Source organism: Lactuca virosa, chromosome 8 (genome assembly GCF_052849685.1).
Source record: "Lactuca virosa cultivar CGN04683 chromosome 8, Lactuca_virosa_CGN04683_v6, whole genome shotgun sequence".
Lineage (NCBI taxonomy): Eukaryota > Viridiplantae > Streptophyta > Magnoliopsida > Asterales > Asteraceae > Lactuca > Lactuca virosa.
Genome location: NC_136433.1, coordinates 19,611,677 through 19,628,864, shown reverse-complemented (window position 1 = coordinate 19,628,864; position 17,188 = coordinate 19,611,677). Strand labels below are relative to the sequence as shown.

Here is a 17,188-nt window from a genome sequence, read left to right as displayed (position 1 = left end):
TTATGTTATATATTAAATTGATATTAATTAATCATAAATATAAAAAGATGTGCTTGAAATATAGTTATTTTATTTACCAGATGTCATTTTAATAAAAATAATACCTAATTTGAATTAATAATATATAAATAACTAATTTGGATAACCTAGTATTATATTTTATAGATTTTTTACACAAAAAATGTAGATGTAGATAAACAAATAAAAAGGTAATAAGTTGAAAACGACTTTTGACAATCTGTATAAGTTAAAAAAAAAAAAATATGCCAGTGAACATACTTTTAGGTGTAAAAATGGTGATTGAAATACTATTACATCATCTTTTTTACAAATTTTGTGTGAAAATTTGATATAGGATATTGAAGATGGTCTAATGGAATTGAAAACCTTTATTTAAATCGAAGTACGTAAATCAAATTCAAATCAATTTTACATAAACATGAGCTTCGTTCAAGAATTTGAAGCGGTCCATGGAGGCAATCGTTTCTAGTACAGTCTAAACCACAGAAGTTCTTGGATAAATTTATTGCTATCACGAAGCTGTTGACTTTCTTACGTAGCATAGTTGATGTTGAATTAATGAATTATTATGACGTATTTTCAACATTGGCGTGATACCTTTTTTCAACTTGTTTACCAAGCTTTACTTCAATTGACCAGATATTTAATATTTTACATATAATCTTCGTCCACATGCACCCAACAACAGCTCGTCAATGGATGATCATATCCATCCCATACTTCCATTCTTCTTCATTCCCTTCTTTCTCCTGTCAAATTCTGCTGCACTGAACACCATATCAGTAAACGAAGCCATAAAAGACGGGAACACAATCGTTTCAGATGGTGAGATGTTCGAACTCGGCTTTTTTAGCCCCAAAAACTCAAAGAATCGGTATCTGGGTATATGGTACAAGAAGATATCAACTGGTACAGTTGTATGGGTCGCCAACAGGGAAACACCAATTACAGACAACTCCGGCGAATTCAAACTCAGAAGCTCCGGAGGTCCGGTGATTCACAGTGGCGGCACCACCGTGATCTGGTCATCCAATTACACGGTCTCCGCCACAAATCTTGATCCCGTGGCAAATCTTCTGGATACCGGAAATCTTATCGTGTTTGCCAATGGGAAGCTAATTTGGCAAAGTTTTGATTACCCTGGTGACACATTGCTTCCAGGAATGAAAATCGGGAAGGATTTGGTGACAGGATTAGAAAGATGCTTGACATCATGGAAAGGTCCGGAAGATCCTTCTCCGGGTCATTACATATACTCACTGGACACAAATGGGTACCCACAAATACTTCAGAAACACGGGTCAAGTTTACACTTCCGGATCGGACCATGGAACGGGGTTAGGTTTCACGGTTTACCCATTGAAGATCCGAATCAGTTTTACTCATCTGAGTTTGTTATTAGTGAGACAGAAATATATTACAAATTCAAACTTAAAAGTTCAGTTTTCGAGAGAATAGTTGTGATGTCTGATGGCAACACTGTGCAACTTCATTGGACAGATCGAATCCAAGATTGGGTTCATTTTGGAGATGCGGTTGTTGATGCTTGTGGTCGTTATGGAGTTTGTGGGCCTTATGGAGTTTGTAGAATGAAAGAGTATCCACCTTGTAGGTGTATGGAAGGTTTTAGGCCCACAATCCAAGAAGATTGGAACGCAGCTGATTGGTCGAGAGGGTGTCGACTTAAAAAGCCTTGGGATTGTGGGGGTGGGAAGAGTGATCATGGGTTTAAGAAAGTTGCAGGATTGAAATTTCCAGACACACGGGGTTCATTGTATAATAGGAGTATGACACTTGAAGAATGTGAGATGACCTGCAAAAGGGATTGTAATTGTACAGCTTATGCGAATTTAGATGTTAGAAATGGTGGAAGTGGGTGTTTGTTATGGTTTGGGGATTTGATGGATATTAGAGAGTATGATGAAGATCATGATATTTACATAAAAATGGCTGCCTCTGAGTTAGCAGGTATGAATCTTAATTTCCTTTGGAAAATTCTAAATTTTAATCAGGGAAATCTCCAATAAATTCTCAATATTTTGGACGAATTTACGATTTAATCCTAAATTAAATTTTGTTTACAAAAAAGGACAAAATACCGGCTAAAACTTCGGAATAACCCTCCGTGACCGGTTTCGCAGATTTAGCTAGTATTCCGGGTTTTTTCGTTAACTGATCAAAATTTTGGGGCTTTTCCTTTAATTGATCAATTACCTTTAAACTTATTGTGAATTTCACTCATCCGCATCTCAAACTACTACTCCTTTCTGTTTATCACTTTTTCTTATCCACCTCTCCAAGTTGTACTCTTTCAACTTATTTAGTGTTTTAATCTAGCACGAAACGACATATTTCTAAAGTCTATACTCTAAACCAATCAACCAGACACGAAAATAAATTGATTGACACAAAAATAAACGGGTTGAATCATGCACTTCAACACGCTCATGTTAAACTCGTACCTCAATTTGCCAAGGACAGTAGCAACATCTTGGTAGCAGCTAGTCTTGCCTTGGATAGACCACAAAACACAGATTCGTTTGAACTTGGATACCTCATTTCACACACGCACACACAAGTTCCATATCAGAAACTTTTATGTGTGTGTGCACATAAAAAGGAAAGACAAAGATGTATCTGAGGGGTGTGTATATGTATCTCTTATCGCATCCTTCTCAATTTTGCAATAGATAGAAAGAAACAGAGGGAGAAAGAGGGCAGATGGATTAAAGTTTTAAACAACCAATAGAATGAAGAAGAAAATGAGTATTAACAAGAAAGGTTATCCCATAGATTTAAATATACCTGATTAGTGTTATTATGTATGTTTTGTGGTTATCTCAATACTTAAACGAATGTTGAAATCAAAAGAAAATATACAATATTTTTGTATGAATTTCATCTTGCAATCATGAAGCTCTCTATCTTTGGTAAAGCTTTTTACACAAATTTATGAAGTTTGTTAGTTTTTTGGATTGTATAGATACTTTTTTTTATAAATTTCGTGACTTTAAAACTGAATATATGACGTTGTATAAAAAGAAATGAAAAAGTATACTCATTTAAAAAACAAACCATTTTTTATATATTGATAAAACGATTATTCCAGAGTTTTAGCTGAATTAACAAAAAAGTCTCAATATTTTGACGAATTAACGAAAAAGGCCGGAATACCGGCTAAATCTGCGAAACCGGCCACAGGGGGTTATTCCGAAGTTTTAGCCGGTATTTTGTCCTTTTTTGTAAACAAAATTTAATTTGGGACTAAACCGTAAACTAGCCTAAAATATTAGGACTTTATTAGAGATTTCTCATCCCTTTTAATTATGCATTTCTTCAGCTTTTAGAAATTAAGACCCTGTTTGGTATGTAGGATAGATGACATAAGAGACTGTATTGTGTTAAGGACTTAAGCATGAATTGGATCCGGAATGTGACTAATACTAGATTGATGTCATGACAAAATTTGCAATTTTTGTCGAAAGGGTGCTCTCTTTATCTCTTGGGCAAGACGTGAATGATCTTTTCATCCTTATCATAAAAAATAGTGTTACAAAAGTTGTCCACCTTATCAGACATTATTTCCAAACTTATTTACAGTATTGCAAATCTTACGACTGTTATCTTTCTCAAATGGAAGGGTTCTTAAATTCGAGCAGCAACAAGAAGAAAGGAGCACTCACCATTATCCTATCGATTTCTTCAGGTATGCTGCTTCTGTCTGCAGTAGCTTATGCCTGTGCAATTAAAAAGAAAAGACATCACATGAAGAAACAAGGTAATGAAAAATATGTCAATCTTTTTTCCTTCTATAAACTAAACAGCATGTACCTGCATAAAAGATCATGATTATTGGAAAATTATGTAACCATGAAACTTTTAACATGCCATTTTATAGGAAACTGGGAGTATGATTCTGAAAAAAATAGTACTGGTTTTAGCATGGAAGATCTTGACGAGTTACCGTTTTTTAGCCTAAATAGCATAGCCAAGGCAACTAATGGCTTCAACATCAACAATAAGATTGGAGAAGGTGGTTTTGGTCCCGTGTACAAGGTAAACTTATATCCCTATTTCTTTGACTTTCTCTTTTAAGTCTGTTAAGTGGTTCTTTCTACATGAAGTCAAAAAGAACATCTTACTTACTAATGCTTCTTAATCTCTTAGGGTGTGTTGGAAGATGGACAAGAAGTAGCAGTGAAACGGCTCTCAAAAACATCCCATCAAGGAGTTGATGAGTTCAAGAACGAAGTCTTTTATATTGCAAAACTTCAACATCGGAATCTTGTGAAGCTTCTTGGATATTGCATTCACGGAAATGAAATGATTTTGATTTATGAATACATGGTTAACGGAAGCCTGGACTCATTTTTGTTTGGTTTGACTCTCTCTCCATAAATAGTACTATTTTTAGTACCTTACTTTTATTATTACACATCATGCAATAACATAGATGAATTTCTTACCAAATTCATACAAAATCTAAATATTTCACTTTGGGCAGATGAAACCAGAAGTTCAATGCTTGACTGGCCTCATTGCTTCGGGATTATCCATGGAATGGCTCGAGGTATTCTGTATTTACATCAAGATTCCCGCCTTCAAATCATTCATAGAGATCTCAAAGCAGGTAATATTTTGCTGGATAAGGACATGAATCCAAAAATATCCGACTTTGGCCTTGCGAGAAAATTTGTGGGATTTGATACCTCTGCTAAGACAAAGAAAGTGGTTGGAACATAGTAAGAATCTTTAATTTAAATCCAAGAATAATCACAAAATTAACCAAGATATGAAGTGACATGAAATGAGACAAATTGACCGCATTTGTTATCAATAGCACAAAATAACGGCTGGTTTTGCAATTAGTTTGTAGTGAAATTCAAAAAACAAATGGCAAATTACTTTTTACCGAAAAAAGGAGCAAAAAGCAGGAAAAAACCATATATATTCATTTCCTCTTGTTCCTTTTTCTTGCAAACTTTGAATTCCAAATGTTAAATGTGACTTGAGAATTGACAATCCGAATGGATATCGACCTTCCCGAGCAGAGTAAAGAAACCCAACATCTGACATCGATGGGATAAGTGTTTGTAGTAGGCTGACCCCCGCTGTATGGACCTACGTTGATATGTGTAGCTGGCCCGACCTGTTTTAGTTAGGGTTACATTTTGTACTTTGTTTATATAATACAACTGATAGCTGGGGTTTTAACTGTGGGAAAATACCGGCAATAGTCAAAAAATGGGGGGTAAATTCAAAATTTAGACATGAAAATGAACATTTCCAGGTATAGACATGTATTCCGCGGAGCTCCGCGGAATGGATCTTTAGAATTTTTTTTTTTTCACATCGTTTCTTCGAGGTTTATATTAATTCCACAACTAATTATTTTCAAGAAAAAGATTATGATAGTATGATAATCTTTGCTTGAAAATAATTAGTTGGGGAATGAATATAAATCTTGAAAAATTGATGTGAAAAAAAAAAAAAAAAAAAAAACTGAAGATCCATTTCTCAGAGCTACCTCCGCGGAATGAGTTCATTCCTCTGAGGTAGCTCCGCGGAATGGATCTTGAGTTTTTTTTTTTAATACACTTATTTATTTACGATTTTGCCATTCCGCGGAGCTACAGTAGATTCCGCGGAGCTCCGCGGAGCTACCTCCGCGGAATCCATGTCTATATCCGGAAATCCAATTTTTTGTGTCTATTTTTTGAAAATACCCCCCATTTTTTGACTATTGCCGGTATTTTCCCTTTAACTGTACTATCGGTTTTCAAGGTCGTAAATAAAATACTACCTCTTGCCCTGTGGACGTAGGTCATATCGACCAAACCACATTAAATTTTGTGTCTTTACGTGTGTGATTTACTCTCGTTTACTCCTAAAACCAAAAAATGCGTTTACGTTTCGTAGTTTTCTAACAATTTTGCAATTTGCATGACAAGTTTGTGGTCATTTTGTGCTATATGGTAACAAATATCATCAAGTTGCTAAATGTCACATCATATAATGGTAATTTTCCTTTAAATATATTTATATATCTCCGCAAAAAAAATGGAAAAAATTATTAATTACTTTAAACTTGCTTCAGTGGTTACATTTCTCCAGAGTATGCAATGCATGGACGTTTCTCTACAAAGTCAGATGTATTTAGTTTCGGTGTTTTAGTGTTGGAAATAGTGAGTGGAAGGAAAAACCAAGGATTTTCTCACAAAGATCATAGTGACAACCTTCTTGGACACGTAAGTGAATTTTGGATTTCCTTAAACTGTTGAGCAATTATTTTTTGCATACTCAAAACTAAATGAGTTCTAATTTGATTCAGGCATGGAGACTCTTCAAAGAAAACAAGTCCATTGAACTCATGAATGCATCTTTAAGGGATTCATGTGTTATGTCTGAAGTATTGCAATCAATACATGTAGGGTTATTGTGTGTGCAACATAATGTAGAAGATAGGCCAACCATGTTGTCAGTGGTTTTGATGTTGATTAGTGAGGGAGTGTTGCCTCAACCTAAACAACCTGCTTTTTTTACTGGAGAGAACTACCCTGAACACTATGTTAAATCATCAGATGAATACATGATAACACTACCATATGCTCGATAGTAATAAGAAGAATTTGTATGTCAGATGTATATATACACTAAACTTTGTAACTTGATTGGTCTGAATCCTTGTGTAGACTTGACAGACTTTGTTATTAACTGTATAATGTCTAAATATGCTTGCTGCATTTTCCCTTTCAGACTGGTATAAGAAAAAAACATTGAACAAATTATTTCATCGAATTTTTTATGTCATTGTTTGGGCACTTGCTCTTCAAGAACACCATTTAAGAATGTTGTTCGGATTAACATAAAACCAACTTCTATTTGTGTCTAAATCAGAAAGTGCTACTTGTGGATTATTCTCATTAAATTGAATTTTATGCAACTAGTAGGCATAGATCTATCAGTTATGGAAAATGAATCTTTCATCATTAGAAGTGTCTAACCAATACGTCACAGATTAACATAAAACTGGGTTCTATGTGTAATGTGGTTTGAAATTGAAAAACTAAATTAATCTTTTCAGTTACGAAAAGAAAAAAAAAGACAGCAATTTTGCGTCCTTTCTCCAAAAACAAATAAAAAATAAATAAGGTTTAAAGTTGCTTGATATATAATTTGGTTCAATGTGGGCATAAAAGTATGCAGAAAATTGTAATCAAGATCTCTTAGAGAAATAAAATGATTTTGATTAGGATAACTCATTGTATACAATCTGATGAAATAAAATTTCGAAATTTGATGAAATCTTTAAGAAGTTACCACAAACTTTGAAATTGACACTAATATAATATAAGTTCATTTGATTACAAGATGAAGTTTTACAAGGCCTTTACATATGAGAATTTTGGAGCTCAAAAGCAAGCATGCATGTTGCATATTAATTGGGGAAAATTCCTTTAGGAATAATGACATCTCCAATGTTGTTGTGCCATGGGTCAGCCAAATGAGTTGCCAAGTTCTCCAATGGTCCGGTTCCAGGGTAAGCCGATTGTTGCACACAAAATCCCACAAATGCCAACAAAGCCAAACGTCCTACATTTCATTTTAATATATACATAAGTCAAAAGGGTATAATTATATATATACATATACATATATGTAAAGACTTGTAATAAATGTTTTATTTACCATTTTTGATCTCTTTGACCTTGTACTCTGCGAAGGTTTTAGGGTCTTTTGAGTAGCCTAATGGGTCAAAAGCACCACCGGGGTACTTCTTCTTTTCTGTGTCTTTTTCCATGCTCCTTTGGTGTTCTACGAATGCAATGGAGATGAATTCGATAGCCAAGATTGTGGGTAGGGTACCCCATGGCACCGGGTTCCCTAGGTATGTTGCTTGCCCGCCGGGCAGGGCTGCCCATTCTTGTGCTTTTACCCAATTGCCCAATCCTAATGCTTCAGGTAACAAAATCCCAGGCTGCAAATTTGTAACGTATTAATAAATAATAATTGTAACTTGTATATATATATATATATATATATATATATATATATATATATATATATATATATATATATATATATATATATATATATATATATATATATATATATATCAAACATATAACACTAATCATTGCTATTTTTTTCGTTAATGAATGACTTACTACTGCAAGCATAGCCCATCTGCAGTGAATGAGCTCTGACTCTTTGAATCTTTCAAGGTTCTCTGGGACCTCACCAAGACCAAGTGGGTCAAACCCAAAATCCCTGAAACACACACAAGATCAGTAAATCAGCTTCAAAAATCGTTTCTTGTGAAACTAGTTAATCGTCAGACGGAAGAAAACGTACCCAGGTGCAGATCCGTCAAGGTACGGTGGTCGTGGTTGTCCGGGCATCCACTCGGCGGACATGGAAATCCGAGATGCGTTGGTGGTAACTCCGGAAAGTGGCACAGCAGTCGCGAATCTTGATTTGGAAGAGGAGAGAAGCGAGGGGCGGCCCACGGCGGGGATGCCGCAGCTCATTAATGTATTGGAAGCCATTCCCAGAAGAATGTATGAATCTGGAAATGGAAATGGAGGATTTTAGCGGTGGTGGTGGTGGTAGTTGTGGTTGTGGATGAATAATGATGGTGGTGACTGGTGACTAAATATGGAGGAGATTTTTAGGGGCAATATCCATATGCTGATTATTATTGGCTAGGTGTTGGGAGATACTAGCTTGTTATTGGACCACGTGGAAGGTTAATCCATTTGATATGCTTACGTGGAGGGTAAGGGTAGTTTTGTAATTTACGTTGTGTTATTTGATTTTTTTGTGGTCAATTGGTGGTTGACATTTATTTGCCATGGAAAAGGAGGAATCGGAAATTGTGGCCATGAACGAACCCGGGGTTTCGCCATCTGTTCATGATTTTTTTTAACAGCAAAAACAAAATTGGTAAAGTAAAAGCATTTTTAATAAAAAAACTAACAGAAAAAATAATTACAAGGATAAAATTTTTGAAACGACAACAGAAACCAAACACTTAAAACCTGAATAACAAAGCCAAAAGTTAAAACAAAAATGACCACCAATACAAGAATTGAAACTTATATCAAAGATAATGATGATGGATAAGAAAAAAAATGAGTGACACTCCAAACTACCAAAAATATTGCGACTCTCATGCAAAGGAAAATCAAACTAGAACAGTTAAAATCATCGATGAAACAAACTCAAACCGTCAAACAGAACATATAAGTTTTTTTGAACAGAAATATGTTAATTTGATTACCTGTTGAATGTGTTAAATGTGACCGGAGCTTACTAATCAGCCGCTAGCCTATTTGATCTTAAAAATATTGTGTAATAATAATCTATTTGATCTTAAAAATATTGTGTAATAATAATATGTAAATGGTTTATTTGATTTGATGAATGTTGTGAAATAATGTTTGTATTAAGTTATGGATTTTGTTTATTAAAAATTAGATTGATTGTATTAAGTTGTAAATGCATTTTATTAAGGGAAATTGAGTAATCTAACCACAATTTAAGATGTAGTTAACAAAACTAACCATTTTTTTTTTCGAAAACTAACCATTTGGTCCGGAATGAGCCATTCCGGACTAGAATAAACGGCCCAAGCTCAATACTGTAGTCTAATATATATGGGTCCCACACATAAAAATCTAGAATGCGCTTTCCGGATTCTAAAAATCCGAAGTTCGTTTTACCTGCTTTCTGACCTAATTTTCAATATGGATTCGTCAAATCAAGTAAATTCTACTCTTTAAGTTACTTGCATTTGAGTTTTCAAATAAGTATACATATTTCAAAATGTGTTGAACACTCCAGAATACGATGAACGAGTCCGGAATGTCCATTTTTTGTATGTTTTTTTTGTTGTTGTTCATATATGAGGTGCATGTAAGTATCTTAGAGTGTGTTTAAGACCGTTTTTTAGTCTGAAACTATGTTTTCTAGAGAATCTGGAATGGTTCGGTAGGTTAGGAATACGAAGAACTTATTCCAAAATACGAAGAACTTAATCTGGAATATGAAGAACTTAATCCGGAATGCCAAACCGGAATGAAAATTGATTATTAATTATTTTGGTGTCTGACATTGTTGAATAACCCCTATTAGTCCAAAGACGAATTTACGTGGATGTTGTTAAAAAAAGTGGGTTTTACGGACGAAAAAGTTGTATTTCATTTCCAAAAGCTTTGAAAATTGCGTCCGATAAAGATAAAAGCAATTAAAATTTTGTTAAAAAGGTTAGTTTATGGTAATAAATTAAAATGTTGTTGGAATTTTGTTTTTGCAAATAACAATCCAGGATGCTGATTTAGAAATTAAAATAAAAAATAAACCAGCACATGCACCTATAAAATTATGAATGAAATCGGAAAGGATGTTAAAGCTTAAATCGAAAGCAGATAGAACTCTGAAAGATAGGACCGGAGCAAGTTCAGACAAACTTGTTATTATAGACTACTTGCAATGTCATTATAGTTTTTATAGATAGGTTTCAATAGGTTGGTTTTATTATTGGATATGTTTATGCAAGTTGTTTTTAATGTATATGTTAATATATTTTATTTTCAGTCTCCAACATCCAGTGACTCGATCGATGATGATGAGTTGCCAATAGAATATGATATATGTAACGTCCCAAAAATTACAAAGCGATTTTGAATTTTAAAATAAAATAAACAATTAAACCTTTGCTTCAAAAACCATTGAGCGACATTTGTTTGATTAAAATCATACATTATCAGAGTTAAATTTACAAAACCACAGAAACAAACATTTTCGATGTGTGTTTATAGTTTCGTCGAGCTCTTATCACGAACGACATGCAAAATGTTTAATCCACAATTGTAAGCGGAAAACATAGTGAGTTCCCCAGTATACTACATATTCCATCATACATACAATGCATCCACACAAAGTGTTCGGCTATAGCGCCGACCAACCAAGTTCATATCCTCATAAACATACGTAACAATCATACATGAAATAACATGTCTGCTCCAGCCCCAGGTGAATGCTATAGGCCAAATCATATTCTTACAATAACATCTTACCATGGGCCAAATCATGGTCTTTCATTGCAATGTCGAGGTCTAAATCTGGGTCTTACATACAACTACTATGTGCCAGATCCTGGTCTTCCATACAAATGCCAAGGGCCAGATCTTGGTCTTTCATATAATTGTCAGGGGTCAGATCCTGGTCTTACATACAATTTCCAGGGGTCAGATCATGGTCTTTAATATAATTGTCAGGGTCCAGATCCTAGTCTTCCATATAGTATATAAAGTCATGTGTAGTCAGGGATCAGACAGACAACCGAACAGATGACCCACCCGAGAGCGAACAATCAAATAAGAACATCACAATCAAGCATTAGACCAAGAGCTCCCATGCTATCCAACTTAAACTACATAGAACCCACAATATCTTTACCACCCAACAATATAACATAAACACATAACAGATGCTAACATATCTAAACCCTTAGCAACTAGCCCTCCCTAGTTTCCATACCATTGCCCACTTCTCAAATTAAGTCCTTCGTTGGTTAGTCATACATAATCCTGATAACTGGCTTACCCCAGTTACCTTAACCAAGCATAACTCATAATAGTATCATATGATCAACATGCAAGCCCCTACCAGTCTAGCCTACCAAGACACCAAGTGTCCTAAACTGCATAAGCATAACAAAGGAGTTATCCTATCCATCTAGCATACTTGTACTCTAGCAGTGCCTCTATAGTACCATGCAAAGGATATATAATGGGATACATGGCATAGTGAGAAACTCACCTGACTGAAGAACCGGAGAAGCACAGCAACACCCTCACACCTTGCGTTGCTCGATCTCGCGAACCGACTAACACCAAAAGTGTAACGCCCTGTTCCGAATCATTTCCTATTTTGGGGTGGTGATCAGGGATTGGGTATTAGCAGGCTTAGGACCCTTGAAGATTTGAGTTTTGGGCTCATTTGGAGGTGGATGATGTAATTTGGATGATCCGGGTATTCGGTTTGTGTTTTGGAGTCAAATGGTATTTTGGTAATTTGTCAGCTCGGGCTTTTTGGAAATTTGAAGTTTTTTTGGAAATGGTAAGGCATGTACGAGTTGATTAGAGTGTAGAGCTTCTCGTTACCTTTTCAGGGATATATGGATCGTCAGAATCGTATTTAGATCGAAGAAGTTATGGCATTCAGATTGTGTTAGGGTTTTAAGGGAAACCCTAGTACGTGGGACGTACCTAGGGAGTACGCGGGGCGTACTACTGCGGAGGAGGGTACGCAAGGCGTAATGTCGTATACACTGAGCGTAGTGCGAAGGGCTAATTGGGAATGTGAGGCCTCGTACGATGGGCGTACGAGGAGTACGCGGGGCGTACGAGGGGATTTAAGAAACCCTAATTTTTGGTATTGGACCCTATAAAAACTCATTAAGTCTTTATGGTTGGCCTCTTTACCAGCCTCCAAGTCCCCAAAACCCTAGAAATCGTCTCTAAACCTCCATGGATGTGATTTTGAGCTCATGGTGTGCATTTTGGTTTTTTTGGCCATTTCCAAGAAGACGGAGTTTGGTGCAAGGTTGTGGATCAAGGAAGAGCTTGTGGATCTTGATTATGTGCTTCATTTCCAGCTTGTTTGAGGTAAAAAGCTTTGATCTTGTTCATTGTTGGCTTAGATCTATGTGGTATGGGTTTTGATCCTTTTTTTGCCCCAGGAATGAGATCTAGTGGTTTGGTACCACTCTAGGAGCTATGAGTTGCCACTCTTGGTGTTTCTGAGGTTCTAGATAAAGTTGTCTCCTTCAAGGCTTATAAAAACCCATGCATGAGTTTGAGTTCATTTAATGGAAGTAGGATGTTATATTTCGAGATTGGGTTCTTTTGGGGCATGCAAAGTCACTAAGTGTGACAACCCGAAATTTCCACCTTGTACAAACCCTACATTTCAATCTAGTCAAACTTACTCCTGCTAAGTTTTAGCACAGTTTAGAGTCTATTTGAGCATTCTGAGCTTAATTCATCAAAAGAATAAGTGAAAGGAAGTGTTAAGTGAAGTTGTAAACTATCAATCAAGCCCTAGCCATCATCATGTGGAGTTTACGACCACACCATATGGGTTTACGGCCGTAAACACATGGTGGCCGTAAACCCCTTGTATATGCATGACACTTAGTCATTTTTCATTCATGCTTCACCTTCCAAGCTAGAGAAATCAGATTCTCTCCCAATGATCTTCGAGATTTCTCCTTCAAATCTTTACAAATGTAAGTAAACCCTTCCATCTATGTGTTGTTACATCACTTCTTCTTGATTCATCCTTGAATCCATCCACAAATTCCATCTTTTGATCTAGATCTTCAAGATCTTCAAGAACACCAAGAACACAAAAGTGTTTTGGGCCGAAAACACCCCTCTTTAGCCTTCAAATTGTAAGTCCTTACCTCCTTTACATGTTTATTAGTTAGGATAATGATTTAAGGACTTGAAAACACCAAGAATCCAAGAACAAAGGGAGTTTACGGCCAAGGCAATCTTCCTTCGCCGTAAACCCTATTATGTGGTGTAATGTTGCCACAAACCTTTTCCTAAGCCTTGAAACCAAGTCTAGAATACTTCCAAGAAAAGTATAGGACCTTAAACATCAAAAGAACCAAGAACAAATGGTGTTTACGGCCAAGACAATCACCTTGGGCCGTAAACACTAGTTAGTGGTGCATATGTACCACCATTCCTTCCTAAGGCTTAGACTTGAACATAGAACACTTCATTGTGACTTGTAAGACCTTATATCACAACTTGGTACAAATTACCATGAGTTTACGGCCGTAAACTCATGGGGGTTTACCCCTTGGCCGTAAACTCATGTGATACATCCATGTTGGCCATAAACTCCAATGAGAGGCCATACTTCCCTTAGATGCAACCCTTTGGTACTTCTAGAACTTGAATCAAAGTGTTTTCCATGTCCTAGGGTGTCTTTACTTACGTAATTAGTTGTTAATTGACTAATTAGATACATATGTCTATCATTATATGTTAAATAGGATCTGTGTGTGTGCTCAAGTCTTCACTTGACACTTAGCATCCTATACCATCCGTTCATCCAAACCACTCACTATAGGTGAGTTCATACCCCTTAATCAACCTTTTAAATGATTTTAAATGATTTTATGGGGGGAATACAAGTTGAAACATTATAGTTATTATATCAATCACATGTGATTAATAACTATCAAACATATGGATTTTCTTACTTTTCAAACTGTGTTATCAAACAAACTACTTCAAATCATTTTACAAACTCTTTTACATGCTAAATACTTTTATTAAAATCTTTTAAACTTATATTTTTGTCAAATGTGTATCTATATAGATATAGTTATATAAGTAGGATTGAAAGGACTGAGGACTGATAGCTCACCTTACTTCCTGTTCCTTGTTTGGTTGTGGACTTAGGGTATCGGTTGTTTGTCCTGAAGGTCGTTTGAATCTTAGTTATATATTATGTATATGTATATAGATATATAAGTTCCTTTATTCAGTTCAATACCTTTGGGTAGCAAAGGTATACAATCATGTTCATTCATACAAACAACATTACTAGTAAACTATAATAGGTATAGTTTAGGAAGTTACTAATACTTTTACTAGAACAATGAAACATACAAAGAGTCAGTTCATACATGAGTCAATACACACTATTATGAGAAACAGAGAGAACATACATACATACTAGACAGAGAAAACATATAATACAGCTAGTACATACATTACATACACAAGTATACAATAACATAAATGTGAACCATCGTTCGAGGCATGGCATCACCTGTCATGGCTCGATTTGTAGCCAGAATCTCCTAGAGGGAGAGCGTGAATTTGCGTATAGATCTATACTGGATTGACTATTCTACACCTTGTTGTTAGCTACAGTGGGACTTGCAAGTCTACGGGTGCCAAATGTCATTTCTTCCGACGTCTTTCATTGTCGTGTTATTAGTCGATAGTATGGTGCAACCAATTCACATTTAACCTTAATTAACGGTCGGATTAAGGTAGAAAGTACAGAAGTAGTTACTATAATACAACACTACAGTACTTTATTATTTCCCCATTGCATTCACATTGTGATATTTTCACATAAAAAGTAATGTAAGACTATATTTTTGGTTAATGATAGTCACACTTGGGAAAATATACACTTTTACAAGAAACGAACATACATTTCATTTGATGCCTTGGTAGAAGGCTACGTTTAGTAGAAAATATAGGATTTTATAGGAGATACAAACATTTACAAACTTATACATCAAGTACTTACAAACATTTTTACACAAACAATGACACTAAAATGCTTATGAACTCACCAGCTTTAAAGCTGATAAACTCTTTCAAAATAACTTGTATTCTCAGGTCATCAGTAGACAGGTACCGATGCCAAGCTTTTGAGAATATGGAGCTCGTTTAAGACTCATATCTTATTTTGATTTACATTTTTGGTGTCTTATAAACTTTACAGAACACGCTTGTATGAAATTATATTATTAATGCAATGGATGATGTTGTTGCTTGTTTACTACTATACTTTGTTGTGATACTGTACATGACGTCCTCCACCCCCGAACGTTTCCGCCGTTCCGGTTTTGGGGTGTGACAGATTGGTATCAGAGCATCGTTTATAGTGAATCGAGTATATCAACCCATAAAAGATATACAAACTATAAACACAACGGGATTAAAATACTCTGACCAATAGTTTATACTTTTAAATAATAAAATATTTAACTAAGTATACATACCTGCATTCATACTAAAATCAGTGTCACTAGGACAGAACAAAAGTATTACGATTGTTGAATATCACAAGTAGACTCAGGGATGTATGGTCAGTTTTGGGAGTGACATAGCCTGATCAACTATGTTGATCTGAGAAGTGATTAGCATATGCCTAAGAATGGTTGTGATATGGCAGCAAGTCTAAAAACTTACCAACACTACTACAATGAAAACATTAGAACAGAACATAAACTTAAAATACTATAAAAGTATTTTGTGTTACTATAAATTACTTATGTGCAATCTAAAAAGGTCTTTATCAATAGGTCAATAGTTGCTAAGTGGGTATGCTAAGGTTATATGTAACTAGGATGTCATAGACTTAGAATCTGTAACCTTTGCTTTACTCCCTGTTCCTTGTTTGGTTGTGGGTTTCGAGTTAGGGTCACTTATTCGAAGGTCTATCCTGTTTTGATTACATATAACTGGTATGCACTAAACAAATATTGAAGTAACTGATAAAGATCATCTTATAATTATCTAATTAGTACGTCTATGTAGTTATTTCTTATACCCCTTTTCTCGCGTAGATATCATGGCTGGATTCCATCTCCCCGGAGATCCATACTTCCCAAACGAAGGCAATGTTGGATGGCTTGGAGAAGAGCCAGAAGATGATCATCCAATCCCTTTGGATGATCACCATGCTGAAGGCTTTTCTGATGGTTCTGACTCTGAACCAGAGGTCAACAACCTACCCCCAGTAGCTCCAAACCCGAACCCACGTCCAGCATTTCAAGGACTCACACCTCTGTGGGCAACAAACTTGAACAGATGGAGTCAGGAACAGGGTCAACCCATGCCCTACAATGGGGACCGAAGCTTTTACAATCTAAGCGAGGGAGGTTCAGCCGACCGAGTCCTGCCCATCATGGTCCGTAGGATTGCTCGGAACACCGAGCAAGGTCGAGCAGCCATCGACCGAGTCGTGGAAATTGACGCCAACTCTGGCGTTAACACAGTCCGCATTCGTCAGCTAGAGTCTGCTCATGAAAGAACTCAGAACCAGAATGCAGCCCTGTAGAGAGAACTTACTGAAACCCAAGTTGAAGTCAGGGAACTTCGAGCTCGACATGCAATGACAGAAAGGCGCATGAGAGACATGGAGCGCCGTCTGTCAGAATCAATGACTCACTCTAGTGGCTCTCGTCGTAGATAGAGCCTACTCAACTTTATATTTTGGATATAACTTAGTTTATGTAAAAACTCTAGTTTAATTTCCTATCTTGTGAAGACCTTAGATCTGTTAAGTCATGATTTGGTCTTAGTTCTGTCAAAATTTTCCCATCTTGGGTTGA

At 35.9% G+C, this 17,188-nt stretch overlaps 2 protein-coding genes across 3 annotated transcripts; one reads left to right on the top strand and one right to left on the bottom strand.

Moving 5' to 3' along the window:
* The first annotated feature begins 676 nt into the window (after positions 1-676).
* Positions 677-6,666, top strand: LOC145132433 (G-type lectin S-receptor-like serine/threonine-protein kinase At4g27290). Of its 2 annotated transcripts, none has more exons than XM_079067211.1 (7): positions 677-1,989; positions 3,728-3,799; positions 3,920-4,077; positions 4,189-4,399; positions 4,526-4,763; positions 6,119-6,269; positions 6,353-6,666. In XM_079067211.1, the coding sequence occupies exons 1-7, from the start codon at positions 717-719 to the stop codon at positions 6,635-6,637; spliced, it is 2,388 nt and encodes a 795-aa protein (XP_078923337.1). In that variant the 5' UTR covers positions 677-716; the 3' UTR covers positions 6,638-6,666. The 2 variants fall into 2 exon arrangements, with proteins under 2 accessions (XP_078923337.1, XP_078923336.1); XM_079067210.1 differs by having other exon boundaries at positions 678-1,989; positions 3,662-3,799.
* A 671-nt stretch (positions 6,667-7,337) lies between these two features.
* On the bottom strand, positions 7,338-8,670 carry LHCA1 (chlorophyll a-b binding protein 6). Its single transcript, XM_079064597.1, has 4 exons — positions 8,377-8,670; positions 8,190-8,292; positions 7,711-7,999; positions 7,338-7,614 (listed from the first exon to the last, which is right to left on the bottom strand). Exons 1-4 carry the CDS (start codon positions 8,568-8,570, stop codon positions 7,460-7,462), a joined length of 741 nt encoding a protein of 246 aa, XP_078920723.1. The 5' UTR covers positions 8,571-8,670; the 3' UTR covers positions 7,338-7,459.
* Positions 8,671-17,188: the final 8,518 nt, after the last annotated feature.

Excerpts from the sequence above, each read along its gene's own strand:
- LHCA1 (XM_079064597.1), bottom strand. The coding sequence starts at position 8,570 with ATGGCTTCCAATACATTAATGAGCTGCGGCATCCCCGCCGTGGGCCGC. Across the intron at positions 8,293-8,376 it reads CTTGACGGATCTGCACCTGG|GGATTTTGGGTTTGACCCAC; the intron begins GTACGTTTTCTT and ends TGTGTGTTTCAG. Across the intron at positions 8,000-8,189 it reads GATGGGCTATGCTTGCAGTA|CCTGGGATTTTGTTACCTGA; the intron begins GTAAGTCATTCA and ends ACAAATTTGCAG.
- LOC145132433 (XM_079067210.1), top strand. The coding sequence starts at position 717 with ATGGATGATCATATCCATCCCATACTTCCATTCTTCTTCATTCCCTTC. Across the intron at positions 4,078-4,188 it reads GTTTTGGTCCCGTGTACAAG|GGTGTGTTGGAAGATGGACA; the intron begins GTAAACTTATAT and ends TTAATCTCTTAG. Across the intron at positions 4,400-4,525 it reads CCTGGACTCATTTTTGTTTG|ATGAAACCAGAAGTTCAATG; the intron begins GTTTGACTCTCT and ends CACTTTGGGCAG.